The sequence below is a fragment of the Falco peregrinus genome, chromosome 5 (genome assembly GCF_023634155.1).
Source record: "Falco peregrinus isolate bFalPer1 chromosome 5, bFalPer1.pri, whole genome shotgun sequence".
NCBI classification, from domain to species: domain Eukaryota; kingdom Metazoa; phylum Chordata; class Aves; order Falconiformes; family Falconidae; genus Falco; species Falco peregrinus.
In genome coordinates, this window is record NC_073725.1 from 11,780,328 (window position 1) to 11,800,121 (window position 19,794).

Here is a 19,794-nt window from a genome sequence, read left to right on the forward strand (position 1 = left end):
ACCTGCTTATCGCTTTATGACTGTAATTACATCCCATCCTTTCTGGCTTGAACAGAAGGCAAATACTACCTGTTCCTTCCCACAAGAACCCATGGGTACATCTCTGCCTTTGTGGAGTTACCAGATCTGGCAGATGGGATTTAGCTCTTAGGCTGGAATGTGGCACCAACAAGCCATTCCTCTCTAAACACAAGCACACACTGCTTACAGACCCAACTGGTAAACCCCGGCAGCATGCTACCGTAGGCTTACATACTGAGCATAGGAGAATTTTTGCACAGTGCAAAAGAAAGACTCTTCAGTCTTTCATCATCAGTACGTAGGAGCAGTTAAGCTGGATCAAACCATCCATCCCACCCAGCGTGCTGCCTTCAAGAGCATGGAACAGTAGAGGCCTTTAGCAACTTCCCAATTAACTTACAAATCAGTACAAACAGAAGTCAAAATGGTGGCTTGACCTAGGCCTTGGAAGCATAGTCCAAGCAGGACTTTTGTTCTGTCACCAGCCCTCACTTTGTTGGATCTGCATTCAGAAGACAGATATGATAACCATCAAGGTTTCAGTTTTTTAAAAAATGAAATTAAATAAAGAAAAATTACCAGTATTGCTCTGCTAAAAGAAATTTAAACCTTCATTTTGACCACAAATTTCAAAGATAACAAAAGAGGAACTACAAAACCTAATTTTGCAACTGTTTTCCAGATACATGTATGTACATATATGAAACATTTAAAAACTGGCCTTTTTTAAAGACAGATATACACACAAACTCCTTTGTCACACAGCTACTGAAATATACTGTTCAGAATAATTAAGAACCAGGAGGGTAATTCATGATTCATTTTCACAGCACTTCCCAAGTGGTCTGTTTCAGAAGCATTTCTGTTCTAAGCACACATAATACTCCATGTAGTCATGAAATAAAATACATCTCTGATTTACAGAATGCACATGCAGCCTCTTTTCTATCCACTGAATCTCCCAGAACTGCAAGCTAATAAGTGCTAACTTTTTTTTTTTTTTTTTTTGGGGGGTGGGGCGCGGCGCACGCGTAGCTCAGGTAAGACCAGTGTTCTCTCCTAATTTTGTAGGACTACAAGTTACCGGTGACAACAACCCTGCAAGAGGTAAAGAAACCAGAATATTAGTATATTCGTTAATGCCATCTGTGACTACTGTATGCAGAGTTCAATGACAATCATTCTACCCCTGGCAAGCATCAGCAACAGGTCTATGCTACGGCTCTCCCGCTGCTACCTAGAGAGCACCAAGCAGCCTTAGTTAAGAGTGAGTAAATTAGGAAGGGCTTTTCAACATGGTTCACCTGCAGCAACAAGTAACAGCATCACTTGGTAAGTTCTAAATATATTGGTTTACTTCTCTGTCAGATAGAGTCTGATTTTAAACCAGAGGTAAGATGAGCCAACGGTGGGCAGGAGTGCAGACATCTCCGGTTGCTGCCTCCATGAAGGACAGCCAGGATATGAAAAAAAAAAAAAAAAAAAAAAAAATCACAAGTCCTTTCTAAACAGTAGTAAGTGAAGGTATTATTCAGCCTACTAAACAGTCTTTAGGTGAACTGCACAAGCGGCCCTATAAAGGCATTTGAAATTTGTTCTTTGGGCACAGTATCGGTCTACACAGCAATACTGTATCTACAGGAGTTGCCAAAGGGATGAAACATTACCACCAGTGCTAAATCAAGCACACAAACCTAACAGCCAAGGGAAAGTGCACTAAATATAAATGGGCTCCATCTCATTTTGTCAGCATACAATTTTTAGCTGGCCTTGCCCTCTAAATATACACGGATGAGAGTAAAATTAATAATAATTCACAAACAGCACACTTGCCAGATTTAAAACAGGAAGCACACCGTATTGACGGGTTTCCCCTTGGTTGTATTTGCTACGGTCTCACTTGCACAGAACAGCTGCTTTCCAGTTTTAGGAGGTTTTTTCCCCCCCTACTATCACAGCGGTGGGTATTGCTCAAACACCACAGGAAAGACTCCAGTACAGCTCAAGGATTTTAGCGTCGCAGCCACCCCCCACCTCCCCACCCTTTACTTGTGAATTTTAGCTGTGGTTATACAATTACTATTTTACACAACTATTTCGCATGTAAATGAAGATCCCTCCTAATCAAAGCAATACTCGGAGCCTCACAGGAAGGTCTGAGGCTTAGATTTCAGTAAGACCATAGCTATAACAAAAGGGGTTAGGAATACTTAAGAGAAGCTTTTCTGGCCTACTAATCCTCTAATTAACTGCTCAGCTTACCCTACTAAATAGGTCTGGCCAGTCTGCTTCTAGAAGACTTACAAAAAAACACAGCAGCAATACAAACCTTGTTTACACAAGCACATCCAACAGACAACAACAGACTTCAGTAAGACTCTCCAGAAGTTGCATTTTACTTTTACATTTCCAGAACTGTATGAGGGAGGACAGTAGACATGTATGTGCACTACTAAAATAAGAGCATAAAAACAAAACCACACCATGACCACACAAACAAAAAAACCCAAACAGCACTTTTGGGAAAAAGCAGTTCTAAATATTTTAATGTTTTGCTTCCTCAACAGCTGAACACCTAATGTTTATAAATAATTTTATTTCAGTGGTTCTAGCAGACATTACTCTGGCCACTGCCACGCTGAGGGCCACAACATGCAAGACAAGCCATGTCCCTGACAAATCAGACACTAGTCTTTGGACAGTAGACACAAAATTAAATTGAGAGAAAGTCAGGAAAAAAGGAAGCATAAACACTGACAAGTGACTGGTCACAGCAGTGACTGGTCGTCAACTACAGCACACCACAGCAATTTATAAAATTAAAAAAAAAATTTTTAGAACACACACAAAGGATCGCTTGATTAATATTAAGGCATAACTAAAATGCAAGCGAATACTCCACCAAAATTAGAAGCCTGTTTGAATTCAACCTGAGTGTTCTGCAGGCCAGAAAATTTAGCACCATGCATAAAGATAGCAAAATAATGTCACCAATCCAACACAAGATACCAAGTAGCATATCTCATATTATAGTAGTCATTTTACAAAGTTGCATTTTATCACTGCCTCATAGCACTAAATTTCATTCACAAAATTAATAGCTCCATTCACTTCAATTTCTAAAGTCACAGCTAGGAAAAGTGGAAGTAGTAGAATCTTTATAACTAAGTCACCTCAAATCTTTGCCTAGTCTTCTAGGCATATGCATGCCTGAGAGTTCTGCATGCAGAGCTGATGGTAACACCACAATAAAAATCAAAAACCAGTAGTACAGAGACACTAACAAACAAGACCACTGCAATCAGAGGCATTTTAACATGTCTAAATGAAACTCTTACTTCTTATGCTTACACAAGGAAATAGAAAGTTTAGCGGTCATCTTATAAAATTTATATAAAACAATTCAGGGGTCTTTAAAGCTTTACAGCTTAGGAAAATTCCATCCCATAGATTTTAGTTTGCAGGGAACCCTAAAGCAGTAATCCTGTTATACAGTGTGTTGCCGTTAAACAGCAGTGACAAAGACTACTCATACAGGAGCTAAGCAATAGCTTGTAACACCAATACAAGTGAGCTCACTGCTTCATTGTAGAAATCCCCACAAATGGAGATTTGTGGCTATGCCACTGAAGCCTGAAGAAAATACTTACTCCAAGCACATTTTACTTCAGTTACACCACTCATCAAGTTCACTTTTTTTTTGTCAAAAGGAACAATCAGTAATTACTCAAAGTCATAGCTGATAACCTTCAAATCAAGAAAAACTGACTCTAAATTATGCAAAATAAGCAAAACAACAATAAATACCCCAACAACAACCACAAAAACCCCACTCCAACCACTCTCAAAATATGGTAGTATACTCTCATGATTGTAAAAGCACATTTTCTTTCCGAATCAAGCATGTTACTATGATTAAGCAATTCTAACGACCCAGAAAATATCTTCCCCAGTACAGAATTCTCTACTTCAAGTATTATTTCTATCAGCAGATCATTCAAAAATTTCTCCCACAACTAGCAAATCTACGGTAGCACACCAATCTGAGACACAGTCGCTAAAATATCACTTGCATCAAAGCATGTTTGAACGATTATTAAGTTGATGCAGCTGCTATTTACATACAGGTTGCATTTTCTTCCCTGGACGAGCTTCTTCCATGCTGATGTGCAGGAGCGGAGAGTGCCCTTGTACCAGACCCTGTAATGAACCTCCCCAGAGATCAGAGGCTGCGCAGACATGACCGCTTTAGCTGGCTGTGCCGGACACAGCCGTACTCCGGGAAGGCCAATCGCTCCCTCGCAAGCTTCTGTCTCCCCGGCCACTGATTACAGCTACTACAGGGTCGCACAAAAGCGGAATGGGCAAGACAGCATGCCTTTAATTCCAGCTCAGAGAATACCAAAAAAGGAACTGAAACAGAGTTCCAGACCTAACATTTTCTGCACCAACAGCAGCTAAGAACAGCTCCAAGGCTGTATTTTTGCTCTGATCCAAGACTTTGTTAGCACTGCAAAATGAAAGCACATTTGTACCTTGGGCCCCAGAACAGAACAACCCAGAAGTCAAACATCTGCTATGTGTGTTTACAGCTGTATTATCAACTTTTCACTCAATACTCATTCCAAAGCACATGGGTTTGTTTGTTTTGTTTTTTTTTACATAAGCCATATAATCTTGTTCGGCAAAATAAACTACGGCTAATTTATTTGGGGTAAAAAAAAAATCCTTGTTTATTTCTTTTTCCCCACTGAAGAGGTAAAAAAGCCATGCTGTTAGCAGCAATCAATTCCATGTATCCTTCCAAAGTAAGATGGCTTTCTGTTTCAGGTAAGAGTAGTTACACTTTTCCTTGCTTAAGCCAACCTTAGAAAAACATAACTTCCACGCCAGCAGATCAAATTCAGAGTCTCATTTCACTCTGTTCCTCTTCACCACCGACATACCTTCCTTTCCTTGTCCCATCAGGTAACATGTAGGAAAACTGCTTCTTTAAGGCACTACCCATAACTTAACCTTCATGACATGACACTGCCTTCCTTGTTCTTTTTTTCTTCTTCCATTCCTACTTCTCGGATGAGGAGAACTCTAGTAATGAAGCTGGACTGGTGCCATCCCAACCAATGAACAACTTGAACAAAACAAAACAAGTAACACACTGTTCATAAACCTGGGGCAAATACCACCAGCCAAAGCAGCGTACTGTGCAACTGGGAAGATGGTATTCACCACCTAGCAGTTCAGAAATCTGAAGACCACGTTCAGTTCCACTCACTGCCTTTCTCATTCCAGAAAATTCTCTAACCATAGACTAATAAAAGTATTCTCAGACAGTGCTGAGAGGAGTGTTTAAAACTAGCTTGTTTCCACTCTGTATAGATGGTTACTGTAACACTTGTGAATCTTCACGTCCAAGGTACTGGAAGGCCTTGCTGTTGTTGTATGTAAATGACCATAAACTAAATGATTCACACAGGAAGAACAAACAAACAAAAATATCAGATACCCTAACTCTGTGCTCTCAGCTGAGCATCCTAAACCAAACCTATTTTTCTTCTAGTACAGAGCACAGATTCATACAGCTCTTCAGCTACTCAGACGAATACTGAAACAGCTATGCCAAACTGCGTTCTGGTGGCTCTCCCACACTTTAATGCAGTTTTCCTTAGAATAAGTCTATACTCTAAGTTCTTCAATTTCTAAAAGTACAAAACCTGGTTTGTTCAGGGTGGTTTGACTTTTTTTTTTAAAAAAAGGTTTTGGAAAGAATACTTGATTTGGAAACTTAAAAAAACCACCAAGACTCTGAAGCAGTTTATTGGAATATCTTTCTCCTTCTGCTCTGTAGTCAACCAGTTTCTAGTTCATAGTCACTTAATCTTGGAACAACAACAAAAAAAAAAAAAAACACACCCACACTCAGAAGCTTTATCCATTTAAAAACGAAGAAAATAGAAAGCAAAGAACACGCACATGTAAAGCCAAGCTGAAAAACTCAACATTCTAAAATGTAAACAAGGTCGCTTTTTTCAAACAGATGAAAATTTGTTTCTTTTAAGTCTCATACCAACATACTTCATGGATAGATGTCTGATCTTACCCAAGAATAAACACAAGGGAAAAGCTTCACATTAGATGGAGAACACACCAACTTCAAACTGCAACTGTCTCAACATGCTTAACTACAGAGGTATTCTGAAAAAAACTGTAGACAAATATACACAACATTATCATATCCTTGAATGTGTTCGGTGACAACACTGTGAGAACTCAGAGCAAAACTGTGAGTGCTCGGTGCAAAACTATTTGCACTGCACCAATATTTCAACCATATGCTTGATACTGCAGAAGGTTATGAACAGTATGAAGCCTTTTTTTTAAAAAAAAAAAAGAAACATACTTAGCTATCATGAAACATACACTTTTTTTCATCAATCATTCACTTTTCACTTTTATACCACTTCAAGTTTCACATATTTAAGCTTTTCACCAGCTATAAAAGCACTTTTTTGGAAAGACAGGTCAAAAAAAAAAAAAAAGTATCTATTCTCCAGACAGAAAACAGTTCATTTGAGCTCTTAGCACTCTGCAAAACTTTCAGTCTTTTCACAAGCAATATATAGTCCACGATTTCTTGTATGCAGTACAGGCTTCCATTAAAAATTCCCTGCAAATCAACTAATTTGGACTAATTCCCAAAACATTTGTTAACTATGGGGTGGAATGCAGAAATGTTTACAACAGATTAGAAAAAGTAATTTTCACGGCACTTGTTGTGAGCCAGTTTCTGGATCAATCTGTAAAAATAGCCCCTATCACACCTTACAGCAACACTCGCATTAACACACCAGCAAGCTGCGTGTATTAGTAGAACCACAAGCTCTTCTCTCCTTCCTCCAAATTTCGCTCTTAAAATGACAGAGCAATAGTGACCACAGTCTATTGTGGAGTGGCAGTAAACTGCTTTACTGCGGAGGTCTGCCGAGTCTCTAGCAAGCAGAACTGTGCTTAAACTGCCATTCTGAGATGGCAGGACATGAGCACATACTTGTTTGAGGTAGCTGCAGTGAGCAGGACTATGCTCTCAGCAGGACTCACAACATGAGCTCCAGCCCAGCGCTATCAGACCTAGCCAGATAGGAGCACGAGGAAACTTGAGTGCTCCCTCGCCTGCAAAAAGGCCATACCGACATACCCACACATCTAGCTGTGTAAACTGGTACATCTGGTATGAGGTATCTATATTGAAGTATTTAAAAACCTATTTCAGGCAGTGAGGGAATAGAGCATTAACAGTTGCATCCATAATCCAAACTCAACCCTTCCTTATATGGACAAATCGATCAAAATGACCATGATAATCTTTTCTAACATTGCAGATCAAAAAAACAACCCAGTTCTCTGCCACCTTTCTTCATGTATCTGAAAGGATAGCCTCTATCACACTCAAAGCACCTCCCTTTAGAAAAGAATATAAAAGCAAGAAATACTAGGAGACAATATTAAATGAGTATTTTGGACTGGGGGGTGGGGGTGGCCTGGGTCATAAGGGAGTCAGGAGAGGGGGCAAGGTGCTAGGGGATTATGGTGATGCACGAGCAAGCTGCACGACAGTGTCTCATGTTAGCATGTTAGTATCTGACTACTGCAAATGGTTTTGTTCAGCTTCTCACTAAACAGGAACCTACTAACTCATTAAACAAAAACAGCTTCCTACAAGTTTTCTATTACACATAAATTAAATAGAAGCTACTTTTCTAAGGAGACATTATTCCCTTAGCAAGGGAACATGGAAACCTTCATAGGCAGTGGATCATCATTTCATGAATTAAAACGACCCACCGAAACCAAGAGTTTGACTGCCTACAAGTATTTTTCAGACTACAGTTTCCACGTGACAGCTAGTTCCCAAGAAGTACATTTGCATAGCATGCTTCAGCGTGCCTCAGTTTGTATCAGCACGTACACATGGAACCAAGTTTCTAAAAAAGGATGGGGAGGGTGGGGGGACTGGGGGGTGGAGGAAAAAAAGGATAGATGTATTTTGTGCAGATACTCTCTAGTGTACTGCCCCAGTAGTGGACTCTTGGGTTTCTCAGTGCATTGCTGCACAGCTGTCACAAGCCGCCAGGACACAGAGAGCAAGCATGAGGCAGATGGCTAGTTTGAGCCCTCCTGACTTTATGAATTTCGGTAGTATCCTCTCTAGAGAATAAGTACGCAGCTCTCACAATGATGTGTAGTTTTGTAACGTGAATCAACAGCGAGATAACTGTGTACTCTGTTGTACAGACTACTTCATTATCAGCCTGCAGTCCTGGTCTGGATACACTGATGAAACAGAAAAACAAAAGATGTATGTAAAGTATTAGAGCACTTATTTCCAGACTCAAAGACATCCCTCAGTAGAGGACAGATGGCAGAAATTCACCATGTTCAAACACAACACTACCAAGAATTCCACTTCAAACATGTATGAGCATGTGGTCACCATGCAAATGGCACTGACACAGCTGGGAGGGGTTGGGTGATGTGATGTGCTGGGTGGTTTTGTTGCGGGGGGGGGGGGGGGCCCACAGCTTTGGGGTTTTTTTGGCAAAAGAATGAGGATGCTTTCTAAATTCATAGCTTCTCACTTCACAAATAGAACATGTCCCTCATCGCTTGCCTTTACCTAAACTCATCTCCAGGCACATTGGCAGCATTTTTGAGATATATTCTGATTTTTCCTTGTTGTAAAGAAGTCTTAGATCGTTATGCAAGTTCACAAGGACTATAAACCTGGGCTGTTTCAACACTACAGCCACCTAACCAAGGCCGTATCTTTAAATGCTCTACTATCACTTGTAGAAATAGTAAACACTCATCTCCTAGAATCATAGATGGCATAGAAATGAACAGCTGATGAGTCCAGGTACAAAGCAGCACAATAAGGGGAAGATAAAACTGTGTTTTGTACTGACATTATTTGAAGTACAGGCACATGAAAGCCCTTCCCTGACAGCAGATCCTGGGGAGAAAGAGGGGACTCAAATTACCCAGTTAGGACAGACTCTCCACACACAAGCAAATCAAGCTATACCCACACTGAACAGTTCCTTGACAAGAACACCAACATTAATAAATAAAATTATTCCTTCAATGAATGCTGTAATTTTTGAGTGATTATTCACATACACATCTTTCTCTTCATAGAAAAGTGAAAGATCACGAATCTCACCGATTCACAATAATTCAAGGCTTAACTGTTCACCTTCAGCTTTCCCTGTCTCAAATTCTACTCTATTCATATAATTGCACTCCAGTAAAATCAAATATCTGTGTAATAATTTACTGACAACGTATTTACAGTAATCAAAAATTACTAGCTACAAATCAAACTGAGCAAACTAACAAGAAGGTAACGCAACACTTGCAGTAGCAGGACTGACAGTAGGAGGTATCAGCACTCCACCAGCCCACAACATTTCTTCTTAAGAACAAGGCAGGCAGCATGGAAGGAAGACTCCAGGACCACTCATGACCACTAGTACAGTCTGAACAAGGGCTGAATTTCATCATTTATTTTTAACTTTCCAAGTGGTGCAACATACAGGATTCAGATGGTGTTGTCTGCCGATTTTTTTAATACAAAATGCATTCCACAAATCACATCTCCCAAGTTAGCCTGAGATCTGATGCTTTCCTGATCACATAGTAAACATGTAACTCAAGTTAACAACCATTTCAGAAAACTAACCTTGACAACTTCTGTTTTGGTTCTCTGGGTGTTAATTTTGAGGTTTTTGTTCGTTTTTTGGCCAGCCTCACAAGTGGAACCAGCTTATAGGAAAGCAGACAGGACAAAGGGGGAATGACACACACCCCTCAGAGACCACAAACTAATTAGTCCAGCTCAGCCTTAGCATGAGGCCTATCTTAAGACATGTACTTTCTTGCCGAAATTTCTTCCATTTTCCTCCTGCAATTCTAAAGCACATTAAGATATTTAAGAGTATCTTATAAAGGTTTTTTTCAGACTTTTAAAGGAAGAAGTTGCTAGACAAAAAACTGCCAGAACTTTAAACTTCAAGAAGCCAGCCCAAGATCCTTCAGAAGGATCACTTAAGGGACATTTAAGAAGGGATCAACTTCTCTTTCTTTATTTGCCTTTTCTAACATAATTTAAAGCTATACAGCTGAGCTCCCTTTGTTTGGTTAAAGAGAGAAAGCAGCAGATTTTCTGATGTACTAAGAAACACAGCGTTTTTGCTGTGTCTGACTAGGAGGTTCTGGGAGAAGTCTGTTAAAAAGCTGCCGATTCTGACAGACCATACTCATACATGCCAACATACATGGCACGTATTTTACAGGACAGTTCAATTGACAAAATGCAAGGGGAAACTGACACAGAGATCCAAAAATCAGCCAAAAAAGAAAACCTACCTTTTTTGCAGCTACTGTATCCTTTGTCTCAAGAACAACTACTGAAAGATTTATCTTTTAGAACTTTATTACAGCTTTTCCTTTTGTGAATAACAACGTAAAAGACTATCTGTAACATACTACTCCTAAGAAAGATGCACGCATTTCTATTCTGTAGAAGAAAAACCAATGCTGTAGGACTCTTACTGTAAACTTATGACTTGAAGGGCTATTTAGTAAAAGAAAGTTGAATGCATCCAACACAGGGCAGGCAAATTACTCTTGATTTGTTAAACAAACACTTCAAATTCTCTACTTTAAAGAGCACCAACGTTTGAGTTTGCACGGGAGTTCTAACCAGCCAACAACTACTAGAAAGGGAGCTCTCTGAAAAGGTTACCCAAACAATATAGAGGCATTTTTAATGATTTTGGAATAAGCACCAGAAGTTATCCGTATTCCTAATACAGTGCAGTTAGACCACAGTTCCACACAGCTTGATTTGCACACTGCCACGCAGCAGCACAAATACAAGCTGAAGAGAAGACTGATTTCAAGTGAAATTAGAGCATGCACAAGGAATTCAGATAGGCTTTTGGCTTTCACATTGACTTCTGGAAGACAGACAATTATCTAGCACTACGTAAAAGTCTACCCATAAAAATTCTACTGCCAGGATTTTCTTGCAAGGCAAATGTGAACTTGGAGAGTAAGGTTATATCAGATTCATGCTCCTTAAGATGCAACCATGGCAACTGTGACCAGCCCTAGGAACTCTAAAGCTGGCTTCAATATATCAAGTCATGCCCCTACATATAAACTCTCCTCCAGCATTCTCTGCCTGAACTTGACAGAGATTCAACAGCTTTAAGATGTCTTTAGGAACATAATTGATCCCATTAAGAGACACAATACCAAGTCAAATACACAGTAAACCAAACACATAAAATACATCATCCAGACTGGAGACCTAAGCAAAAGATCTTCCAGCAATATAAATCAAATATGCTATACCCCAAGGCTACAAGAACTTTATCTTAAGATTTGTAATTCTGCATTTCACAGCTACTACAGAATTTTTAAATGCTAAAAAAATGTAAGACTATCTAAACAATGCCAACTGCATCTGGCAGCCAAACGAATTTTCTACAAATATCAGATAAGGGAAAACAGAGAAAGAAGGAAAAAGAAAAAAAAACCCTGCATGATGATTGTACTGATGTAGAAGGCAAGTCTCCAGAATGTCTTTCTGATACTATCAAATCTGTAGAGAAGACATTTACACAGAATCCAACACTTGCTTCTACTGTAACATATAAAACAGAAGCAACTACAGCTTACAGCCCTGGGGATGTGTTACTATATCAAACAAATTTCTGCAATCAGATATCCTAATTACATAAACATTTCAAGTTGTATTAATGCTTAACTGTTTTTTTCCAAGAGGGAAATCAGCCAAAATTGATTTTCTGGGAGGAAAAACATCTTCACTAGGCAGCTTTTAGCAACCAAACCAAGCTTTCATCATTCCATGATTCCAAAACACTGTTTTCCACCTCAAACTGATACAGGAGAGAATCTGAAAAATAAGGGATATCTGGAAAACAACAGTTAAGAGCAGTAATACTGAAACCTTCCCACCTACAGCCAAAAGAGATGTGTAAAGAAACATTCAAATAGGAAAAATTTGTATATACTTGTCTTTTAGGCAACTTCCCATGTTTCCAATGATTAAGTTTTCATTTGCCTAGACCATATGCGTATCCATTCCTTTTTTCCAGCGTTATTTCGCTGAAGTCAAGGCACACACAAATAAATTAACCTATCCACCAAATTATTTGCTATTATTCTCACATTTCTTCACAGGACTGACTTTACGGGGGGGGGGGGGGGGGGGGGGGAGGAACTGCCTGTGAACCAGGCTGGAAAAGTGTCACCGAACAGCATGCTGTACAAATCAAATCTCCTATGTAAAGAAGTAAGTGCATCAAACTGGCTTATAGTGCACCCTAACCTTAATCAGGTGAGATCATATCTGAATGGTGGTAAGGCACTCTTTCAGTAGACAATGGTACCCTTTTATTGAAGTCTGAATAAAGTCTGATATTTGGGGCAACATGATGTCAGGCTTTTACTTATCTTAACAACAATTTCAGAGCTTTTGACCAAGATGTAATTAACTTAAATAGAAGCAAGAGTTTTTTACATGATTTTAATAACCTTTTACAGACTTCCTCAAAAACTGAGGTTTCCAGTTTAACAGTCTTTAAAATCTGTATCAGTTTTCATTGTTGATTATCAAAAGAAGCGTTACTTTAAAAAAAGTATATAAAGCAAAATCATTCAAGTCTAATGAGACAAATGGATATTTTGAAGTATTAATAATCAGGTCAACTGTCTACTAAAAGCTGTTCATGTTGTCTGAGGTCGCTGTGCATTGACAGAGGTTGAAAGAATGGGTAAGGCACCATTTTCTCACTGGGACAGAACGACTGTGCCAGAAGGAAGCTCTTCCGTTGAAAAGGCTGAACTGTAGTTCAGTTCAGAATCACAACATTCACACCAGACACTAGGTGGAATCTGAGAGCAGTCCACTTCAAAAACCAGTTGCATATGCTGTCGCCAATATTAACTCCAAATTTTCACTCACAGCCATGTTATTTAGATATATGAAGGAAGATTACTTCATTCAGACCACTGAGGTCGTAACGTTTAAATACTTGAAATTTAGCCATACAGACCATGTAATTGGGAAAAACCATGAAAATCTGATAACCTCAGAAGGAAAGCTATTATATAGGAGTACAAAGCACAATCGCCATGCTCTCCACTTTTATGGTCCTTCCAGACTTTTTAATTGAAGAAAATTATCAAGCTGCATACTCAAATACCAATCTGTTAAAGTTGCCTTTCAATTGCTTTTACTTTAACAGACTGCAATGCATATTTACACTTACTGTTTAGGAAACGAAATAATGAAAGCCTGTATAGAAGTTTATTCTATGTATTTGAAGCTTGTTTCTATTTTTGACTAATTTCATCACGTAACTGGATTTTTGGTAACACATAATGGTTATTAGCAACTTACATTCATAAACCTACTTGCTTTCCTAGGCAGTATCATCACAAACACATTGCACAACAGAGGAACTATACCACAGTTCAGACTTTGGGAACCACTGTGTCAGCAGGCTTCACTTCTACTCTGGGTCTTAATTTGAATTTGCAAGATAACCCCACATTTCTAAAAGCTCTAAAAGAGTTAGAGTAGCATTAGGAGACAAACATGCATGCAGGTTTGAAAGACATTATTAGCAGCATTCACAGCCTAACCGTTTATAAGAAGGATGGAGGAAGGGGGTGGTAGAAGAGAGTTCACCAATGGTTTCCTGAAACTCACCCCTTCTTTAAATAATAATTTTCTTATTTTAATAGCTCTGTGTACTTATTGACACTTTAAAGCAATGCTATATTCCATAGCTAAGTTTTCTTAAAAAAAAAAACCCACACAACTTTCAGACAACTATTATTTATTTTCTAGGTACTGCAAACTAACTTGTCTTTTTTACTAGTGTTATCGATGTAACTGTGAAATAATACATATTAATAGAAAGCACAAACATTTACAGCTGGACTCGATTTTAAAGGTCTTTTCCAACTTAAATGATTCTATTGTTTCCACCAATTATAATGAAGGCACTTCAGTGCTTACTCTGCTGAAGTGGAACATCTTTAACATTCTAGATTAATTTGAAGCATCAACTCAAATACAATTATTCAAACACTATCCTCTTCAAGATTTGATGAGCAAAAAGCAATAAAGACACAAGAAAAAAAAAAAACTCTGCTTAAGTTGCTTTTATTGTAAATTTATGAAACTACAGAGGAAAATTCTATCTATTCTAAATGAGGAAGCCACTGAAGGAACTAGCATTCGTAACAGGATAATGCTGACACATGGCCTTGGAAGCCATGAACATGAAACTCTCCCACACTATACTTCTTCACAAACAGATCATGAGCAGACCTTGAATTGCAGGTGCGCTCTATTACAGTCACAGAGACTCAAAACAAACAAACAAAAAAAGCAGTATTTAAAACCAGAAGCCTCCCTCAGCTGCAAGGAAAGACAGATTGCCCCGTGCTCAGTCCTAGCCTTCTCTGCTGTGCTGCAGCTGTATGCTGGGTGGCACTGCCTATGCTGAGAAGACAACTTGGTTGTTGCTCAAGTGGGCTCTTAGAAAACCCCGACAGGACCACATCCAAGCATTCAAAGTAAGTAATTCTGGCTGTTTCACAGCATCTAGTCTCTGAGTAACTTTGGTATCAACCATTACTCCCATTGATACTTCTGTCAAACTACTTGCTGGAAGTGAGTTTAACACATTAACTTACACAATCAGCTGAGGACACCTGAAGACCAGCTTTCTCATCTACAAAGAGTTCCATTATCAACCCCACCAAGAGCTTTGTACCTTTAACACTACGTGAGCAGCTCATTCAGAATTCTTTTTGTTTCACTTCAAAGAGACAGTTTTAGAGTTGGGATCTTCTATGACTTGGATTGATACAGGATTATTGACCTATCAGAATATAAAGCATGTAACCTCTTTTGAAATGTCTGTCCACATTGGTGATGAGAAAAAAAAAGGAAAGAAAAAAAAAAAGGACATCAATGCTGATGACTGTCTCAAAGCACGATCACTGTGTATACCAAAGGAAAAACAGGATTACTTTCATAAATTCTTCAGTTCCTGGTGCTTTTAACAGAGCTGCTTTCTTGGGACCTAAGGGCTTTAGCAGCACTTTCTTCAGTAATACAAATCATAAGGCAGGGAGAACCAAACTTCAAAAAAATTACAGCCACATCCAGGACATCATTTACCATTCAGTTTTCATTACTACCTGCCTAGAATTAATACACCAAAAAGCTGCTGTAGGTCTCTGTCTAGTTATTGAAAAGAAGCCATGCTTTAAAATTACATTCACCAAAAGGAAGCAGGAACACACTTCACTTCAAGCTTAGCAATTTGTGCCAAAGTTGAAAGACACTTACAGTAACAGGAAAGGTGACAGTATACTACTCACAGGAATTCAGTGTTTAGTTATATATGATATACAAAGCAGTATATGAAACACAGAAGTATTGTAGTGTTGCAAATGCTCTCTTTCTCACTTTAACAGAGGGACAGTTTTCTACAGCCACCAAGGTAAACTTCCACCCAGTGCTGCAGCGTGTGGAGAAAACACACCAACTTTTCAGAGTCACAAAACTGGGGTTTTTTATAGGAAACATCCCATGGGAATCCTTCCACATCACAGACTATAGACTCACTGCTCATACAGAACAGGGCATTCTGTGACAATCCAGTTCCTTTGAGGCTACCTGTAAGCAGATGAGGTTAAGGATAAAAGTCAGGCAAAACTCCTTCTAACAAAAAAAACCACTGGATACTTTATGATAAAGTTGAAAACCAGAATAAAAGGGGAAAGGGGAAAACAGCAGTCTTGTCAAGACATACCCAAAATTCACCTCTGTTGCTTGCACATTAATTTCCCATGGAGTTCTGAGAATTAACCTTGGCCACAGAGCCTATAGAAGGACACCATCAAGCTCCTCTTCGCCCCGTACCACTCTTCCTAACAAGCCACTTTCTTGGTCATTACCTTATCTTAATGATTCCTATGTAAGCAATACTAAGTTGAAAGCAGCTCCCAGATAATTCTCTTCCATCCCATACCTTACTAACACTAGTGGACGTGAAACATGTTTATCAATGATCTGTTGCACAACACAAAATTATTTTGATATACAGCTCTATAAGAGACCAGTTCTCAAAACTAAGATCATGTCCCTTCCTTACTTTTCTATAACAACAGGTATCTTCTTCCCGTCAAATTTAGTACATCTTAAACACATACACATGAACAATCCATTCACCAATAAAGAGCCATTCAGATCCCACTAAGTAGTACGGCACATTGTATCCATTCACGGCATTTGGATTTACCTTTTTTTTTACTAACCCTCAGGGCAGGAAGGGAAATTTTCTTCTGTCTTTATCCAAGATCTGTTTTATACCATGAGGCAACTGAAGCAAGAACCTGGTTCTCCATATAACATGGCCATCATATATTAAACTGTTTAGTCTTGGTGATGTATTACCACAAACTTTAAACTGATCCTCTGAGCTTGACAAGAAACAGCAGTGATGCAAGTCACAACACAGAAGCCAACATGCTATCTTGGAGGTATGTACTCTTTACTCTGAAGTAGAAACTCATGCATGTTGTACACTTGCATTTCCAGAAATGCATACATACAAGCATGCATATAAACACAGATATCCTTCCTGTCACTTCCACAAGAACTTGGCTTCATTGCCTTGACCAGCCACAGCCTCCTTGGGCTCGTAACAGCTTCCACAGCACCATTCTCAGCCCTGACACCCATACTGCCATTGTCTGGGCTTCTCCCCAGCTCTTGCCACCTCTGCAGCCTCTAAAACAAACTTAAGCCTCTGGAGGTACTGCCACCATTCTCTAGAAGCTGTTTCTGAAAGCAGTTACATATTTTCCTGGTTCCCTGGTGCCTTCGCTGCCGCCAAGTTCACCTCGGGGCTATGACTCCTAGTACCTGGAAGTGGACACTTGTGACTTTACTCAAAATACACACCAGTGGTAATTTCAACTCAAAGCATTCTGCAGCAACCTCTTATGGCAACAGACTACAGACTACAGCTTTAGCTGCTTGAAACTCAAGTTGCTTGACCAGTGGTCATCAAGCCCTACAGATTTCTTCCAAGGATAGCCGAAGAAAAATAAGCCTTTTGTCAAGAAGCTGAAGTTAATTGTTTGTGAATTCATTAATCCACAATTTAGCTTTTGAAGTGTAGACCTACTCCTCCGCCCCTTCCCCAAAGAAACACGGCTACAGAGCCGATATATATGGAGTGGCAGGTAACTGCACACCCGTTGTACACACTGAAGCATATCATCCAGAAAAATACAGGTCTCTGGTTTGAGACCTACTGTTTTAACATGCAAATTCTCACCTTTACATTGCCTTCAGGATCCGGAAGTTTATCACTGTCAGACACTAGCCTGGGCTACCATAAATGCAAACACAGTAAATATCCAGTCATGCAACAAACCACTGAACATGACAGAGAGAAATTAGTCACTTTATTTAACAAAGCAGCATATTCCAAGTTATTTGCTTTATTAGGATTAGCTAAAATCCCATATAATTGAATGGGTTACAGTACTTCAGCCCCATCACTGATGAGAAAAGCACACTGAACTTTCTCGTTTGCCTGTTTTTCCAAAAGGTTCTGTCCATTCAAAGCACGAAACGTAAGTAGCTGGTATATTCTTTGGCCTTGAGCGTATCAAATTTCTTCAGTTCCCTATTTATATTTTGCCCTTCATTTCCACTTTTTTATAGCAAAGACAACTGACTCACGCCCAAGAATTACAAGCCTCAGACTAACACTGTTTGTCTTCACTCAACAGAACATGACCATCTTCTTCCTTAACCATAAGCCAACAGGCTACCTATGAAGCACACTTGCACTGTACAGAAGTTATAAACAGTTGTAATTTATGTCTATAAATGGACCATAATTTAAGTACATTTAATCATGTCAAACCATGTTTTGGCAAAGTTTATTAATAATGTCAAACAAAAGCACCTGGTGAACAGCTGTTCCATTAAAAAAAAATTAAGATATTATCCTACCCCTAATTAATTTGTTCTCATTCTTGGGGATCAGGCATTTAATCTTTTTCAGGTCCCCTGTTCCGAATACTTGAATCTATAGTTTTACTGTGAATGAACGTTTATTTTCAAAATACTGACTTTAAGGAAAAATACTCTCAACTTCTCAATAAACTAACCTTTCTCAGCTGAAGCTCTACCTAGAGCATCTGGGCATAAAACAAGACCCAAGCATATTTATACTTACCATACACAGAATCACATACAGTTACCTATTTCAGTAAAAGTAAGCAAAGTACAAAACAAAATATACTGAAAACAAGCTCTGGTTACAAAAACACTGCAAGCATTTTATACAGCATCAGCAGAATCAAGGCAGGTAATGGGTGGCAACACTAATGCCAAAACCAGGACACCCACCACCACCACAAAAAAAAAAAAAAAAAAAAAAAACACACAAAAAAAAACAAACAAAAAAAAACCCACACACAAAACACACAGCACCAAAAACTGGTTGATGTTCTTCCTTTTTTAATTGGCATACATAGGCAGTTTTAAAAATTCCAGAATTTCCACAAAAATCAGTCAGAAAATGTTTAATGAACTTGCCTGTATTTAGAATCTAAAATTAAAACTTGTCAATAACTGGTTCGATACCCTTAATTTATAACCTGAAACATATGTCTCCAACCTATCATTACCTAACTATCTGCAATTCAACCAAATATTAACTACAAGAGTATCTGGCTCCTTTATTTCCTTTTTGATATCTCTCAATGGCAGGCAAGCACAGCAATGCTAATAAAAAATTCAAGCTAAAAAAGGAAAGGATCTCTGCTACTCCTAAGTTTTATCACTTCCTTAAATGAGTCATAATAATAATAATAGTAGTAATAATCAGATGCTATCTGTTTGTTTTTATATAAACAGTTTTAAAATACATGGCTGGTAGGGTGTAGTCATTTGACAAACAAAATGAATTTACCACCAACAGTAACACCAACTGTGGCTATTCACCAAGAAGCATCTCATTTCCTTTTTCATACACAAAGCCTGTCTGGAAATACGCTCGACATGTAAAAGAAATGCATGAGCTTACATAATAGTGTATCTCCACAACAGTACTGTACAAGCCAAAGGAAAAAAAAAATGCAAAAAATCACTAGCCTAAAACAAGCGGTTGTTTAAACATGATCTTCCCAATAGCTTTTCTCTCAAATAGAAAGAAGCAATAAATCCAGCAGTAGTCTAAATAATCCTACCTTATTGTTTAGAATGCTTATTAAAGAGCTTGCAGTCAGTCCTTTGACTTCAACAAATTAAATCAGAGAACCCAGAGAAGGATTCCTTCTTTTAAGTGTTCTTTCTGGGGAGCAACTGGAAAAGAAGATACTCCAGTTTTAGCTAGCACTAGTATGCACCGGTAGCATCATTCAGTTCAAATCCCTCTATAAAAGAGACAGAGGTGAAGAAAGTAATTCCTAGCACACAGACCAAAGCTGCAGTGTTTTCACCTGCAACAAATTATGTTCACAGATACCACAGAGAAAATTTAGTCTTTTCAATTGAAGCATCTCCAGTATGGCAGAACTGTCCCCTCTTTACATAACAGCATTTAATAAATACCTCATTAAGTATTTCAAGGTAAG

At 38.8% G+C, this 19,794-nt stretch overlaps 1 protein-coding gene across 6 annotated transcripts in view; it reads right to left on the minus strand.

Moving 5' to 3' along the window:
- SLC4A7 (solute carrier family 4 member 7) overlaps positions 1–19,794 on the minus strand; it is a 97,618-nt gene that overhangs the window by 67,115 nt on the left and 10,709 nt on the right. Inside the window, exon 1 of one of the 6 annotated variants that reach the window (XM_027782743.2) lies at positions 4,147–4,346. The exons of 3 other annotated variants lie outside the window; for them this stretch is intronic. In XM_027782743.2, the coding sequence (XP_027638544.1) occupies positions 4,147–4,182 (36 nt within the window). In that variant the 5' untranslated portion in view covers positions 4,183–4,346. Of the gene's footprint in view, positions 1–4,146; positions 4,347–19,794 lie in introns of those variants that run through there. 2 more of the 6 variants (XM_027782739.2, XM_027782740.2) reach the window with 2 other exon arrangements.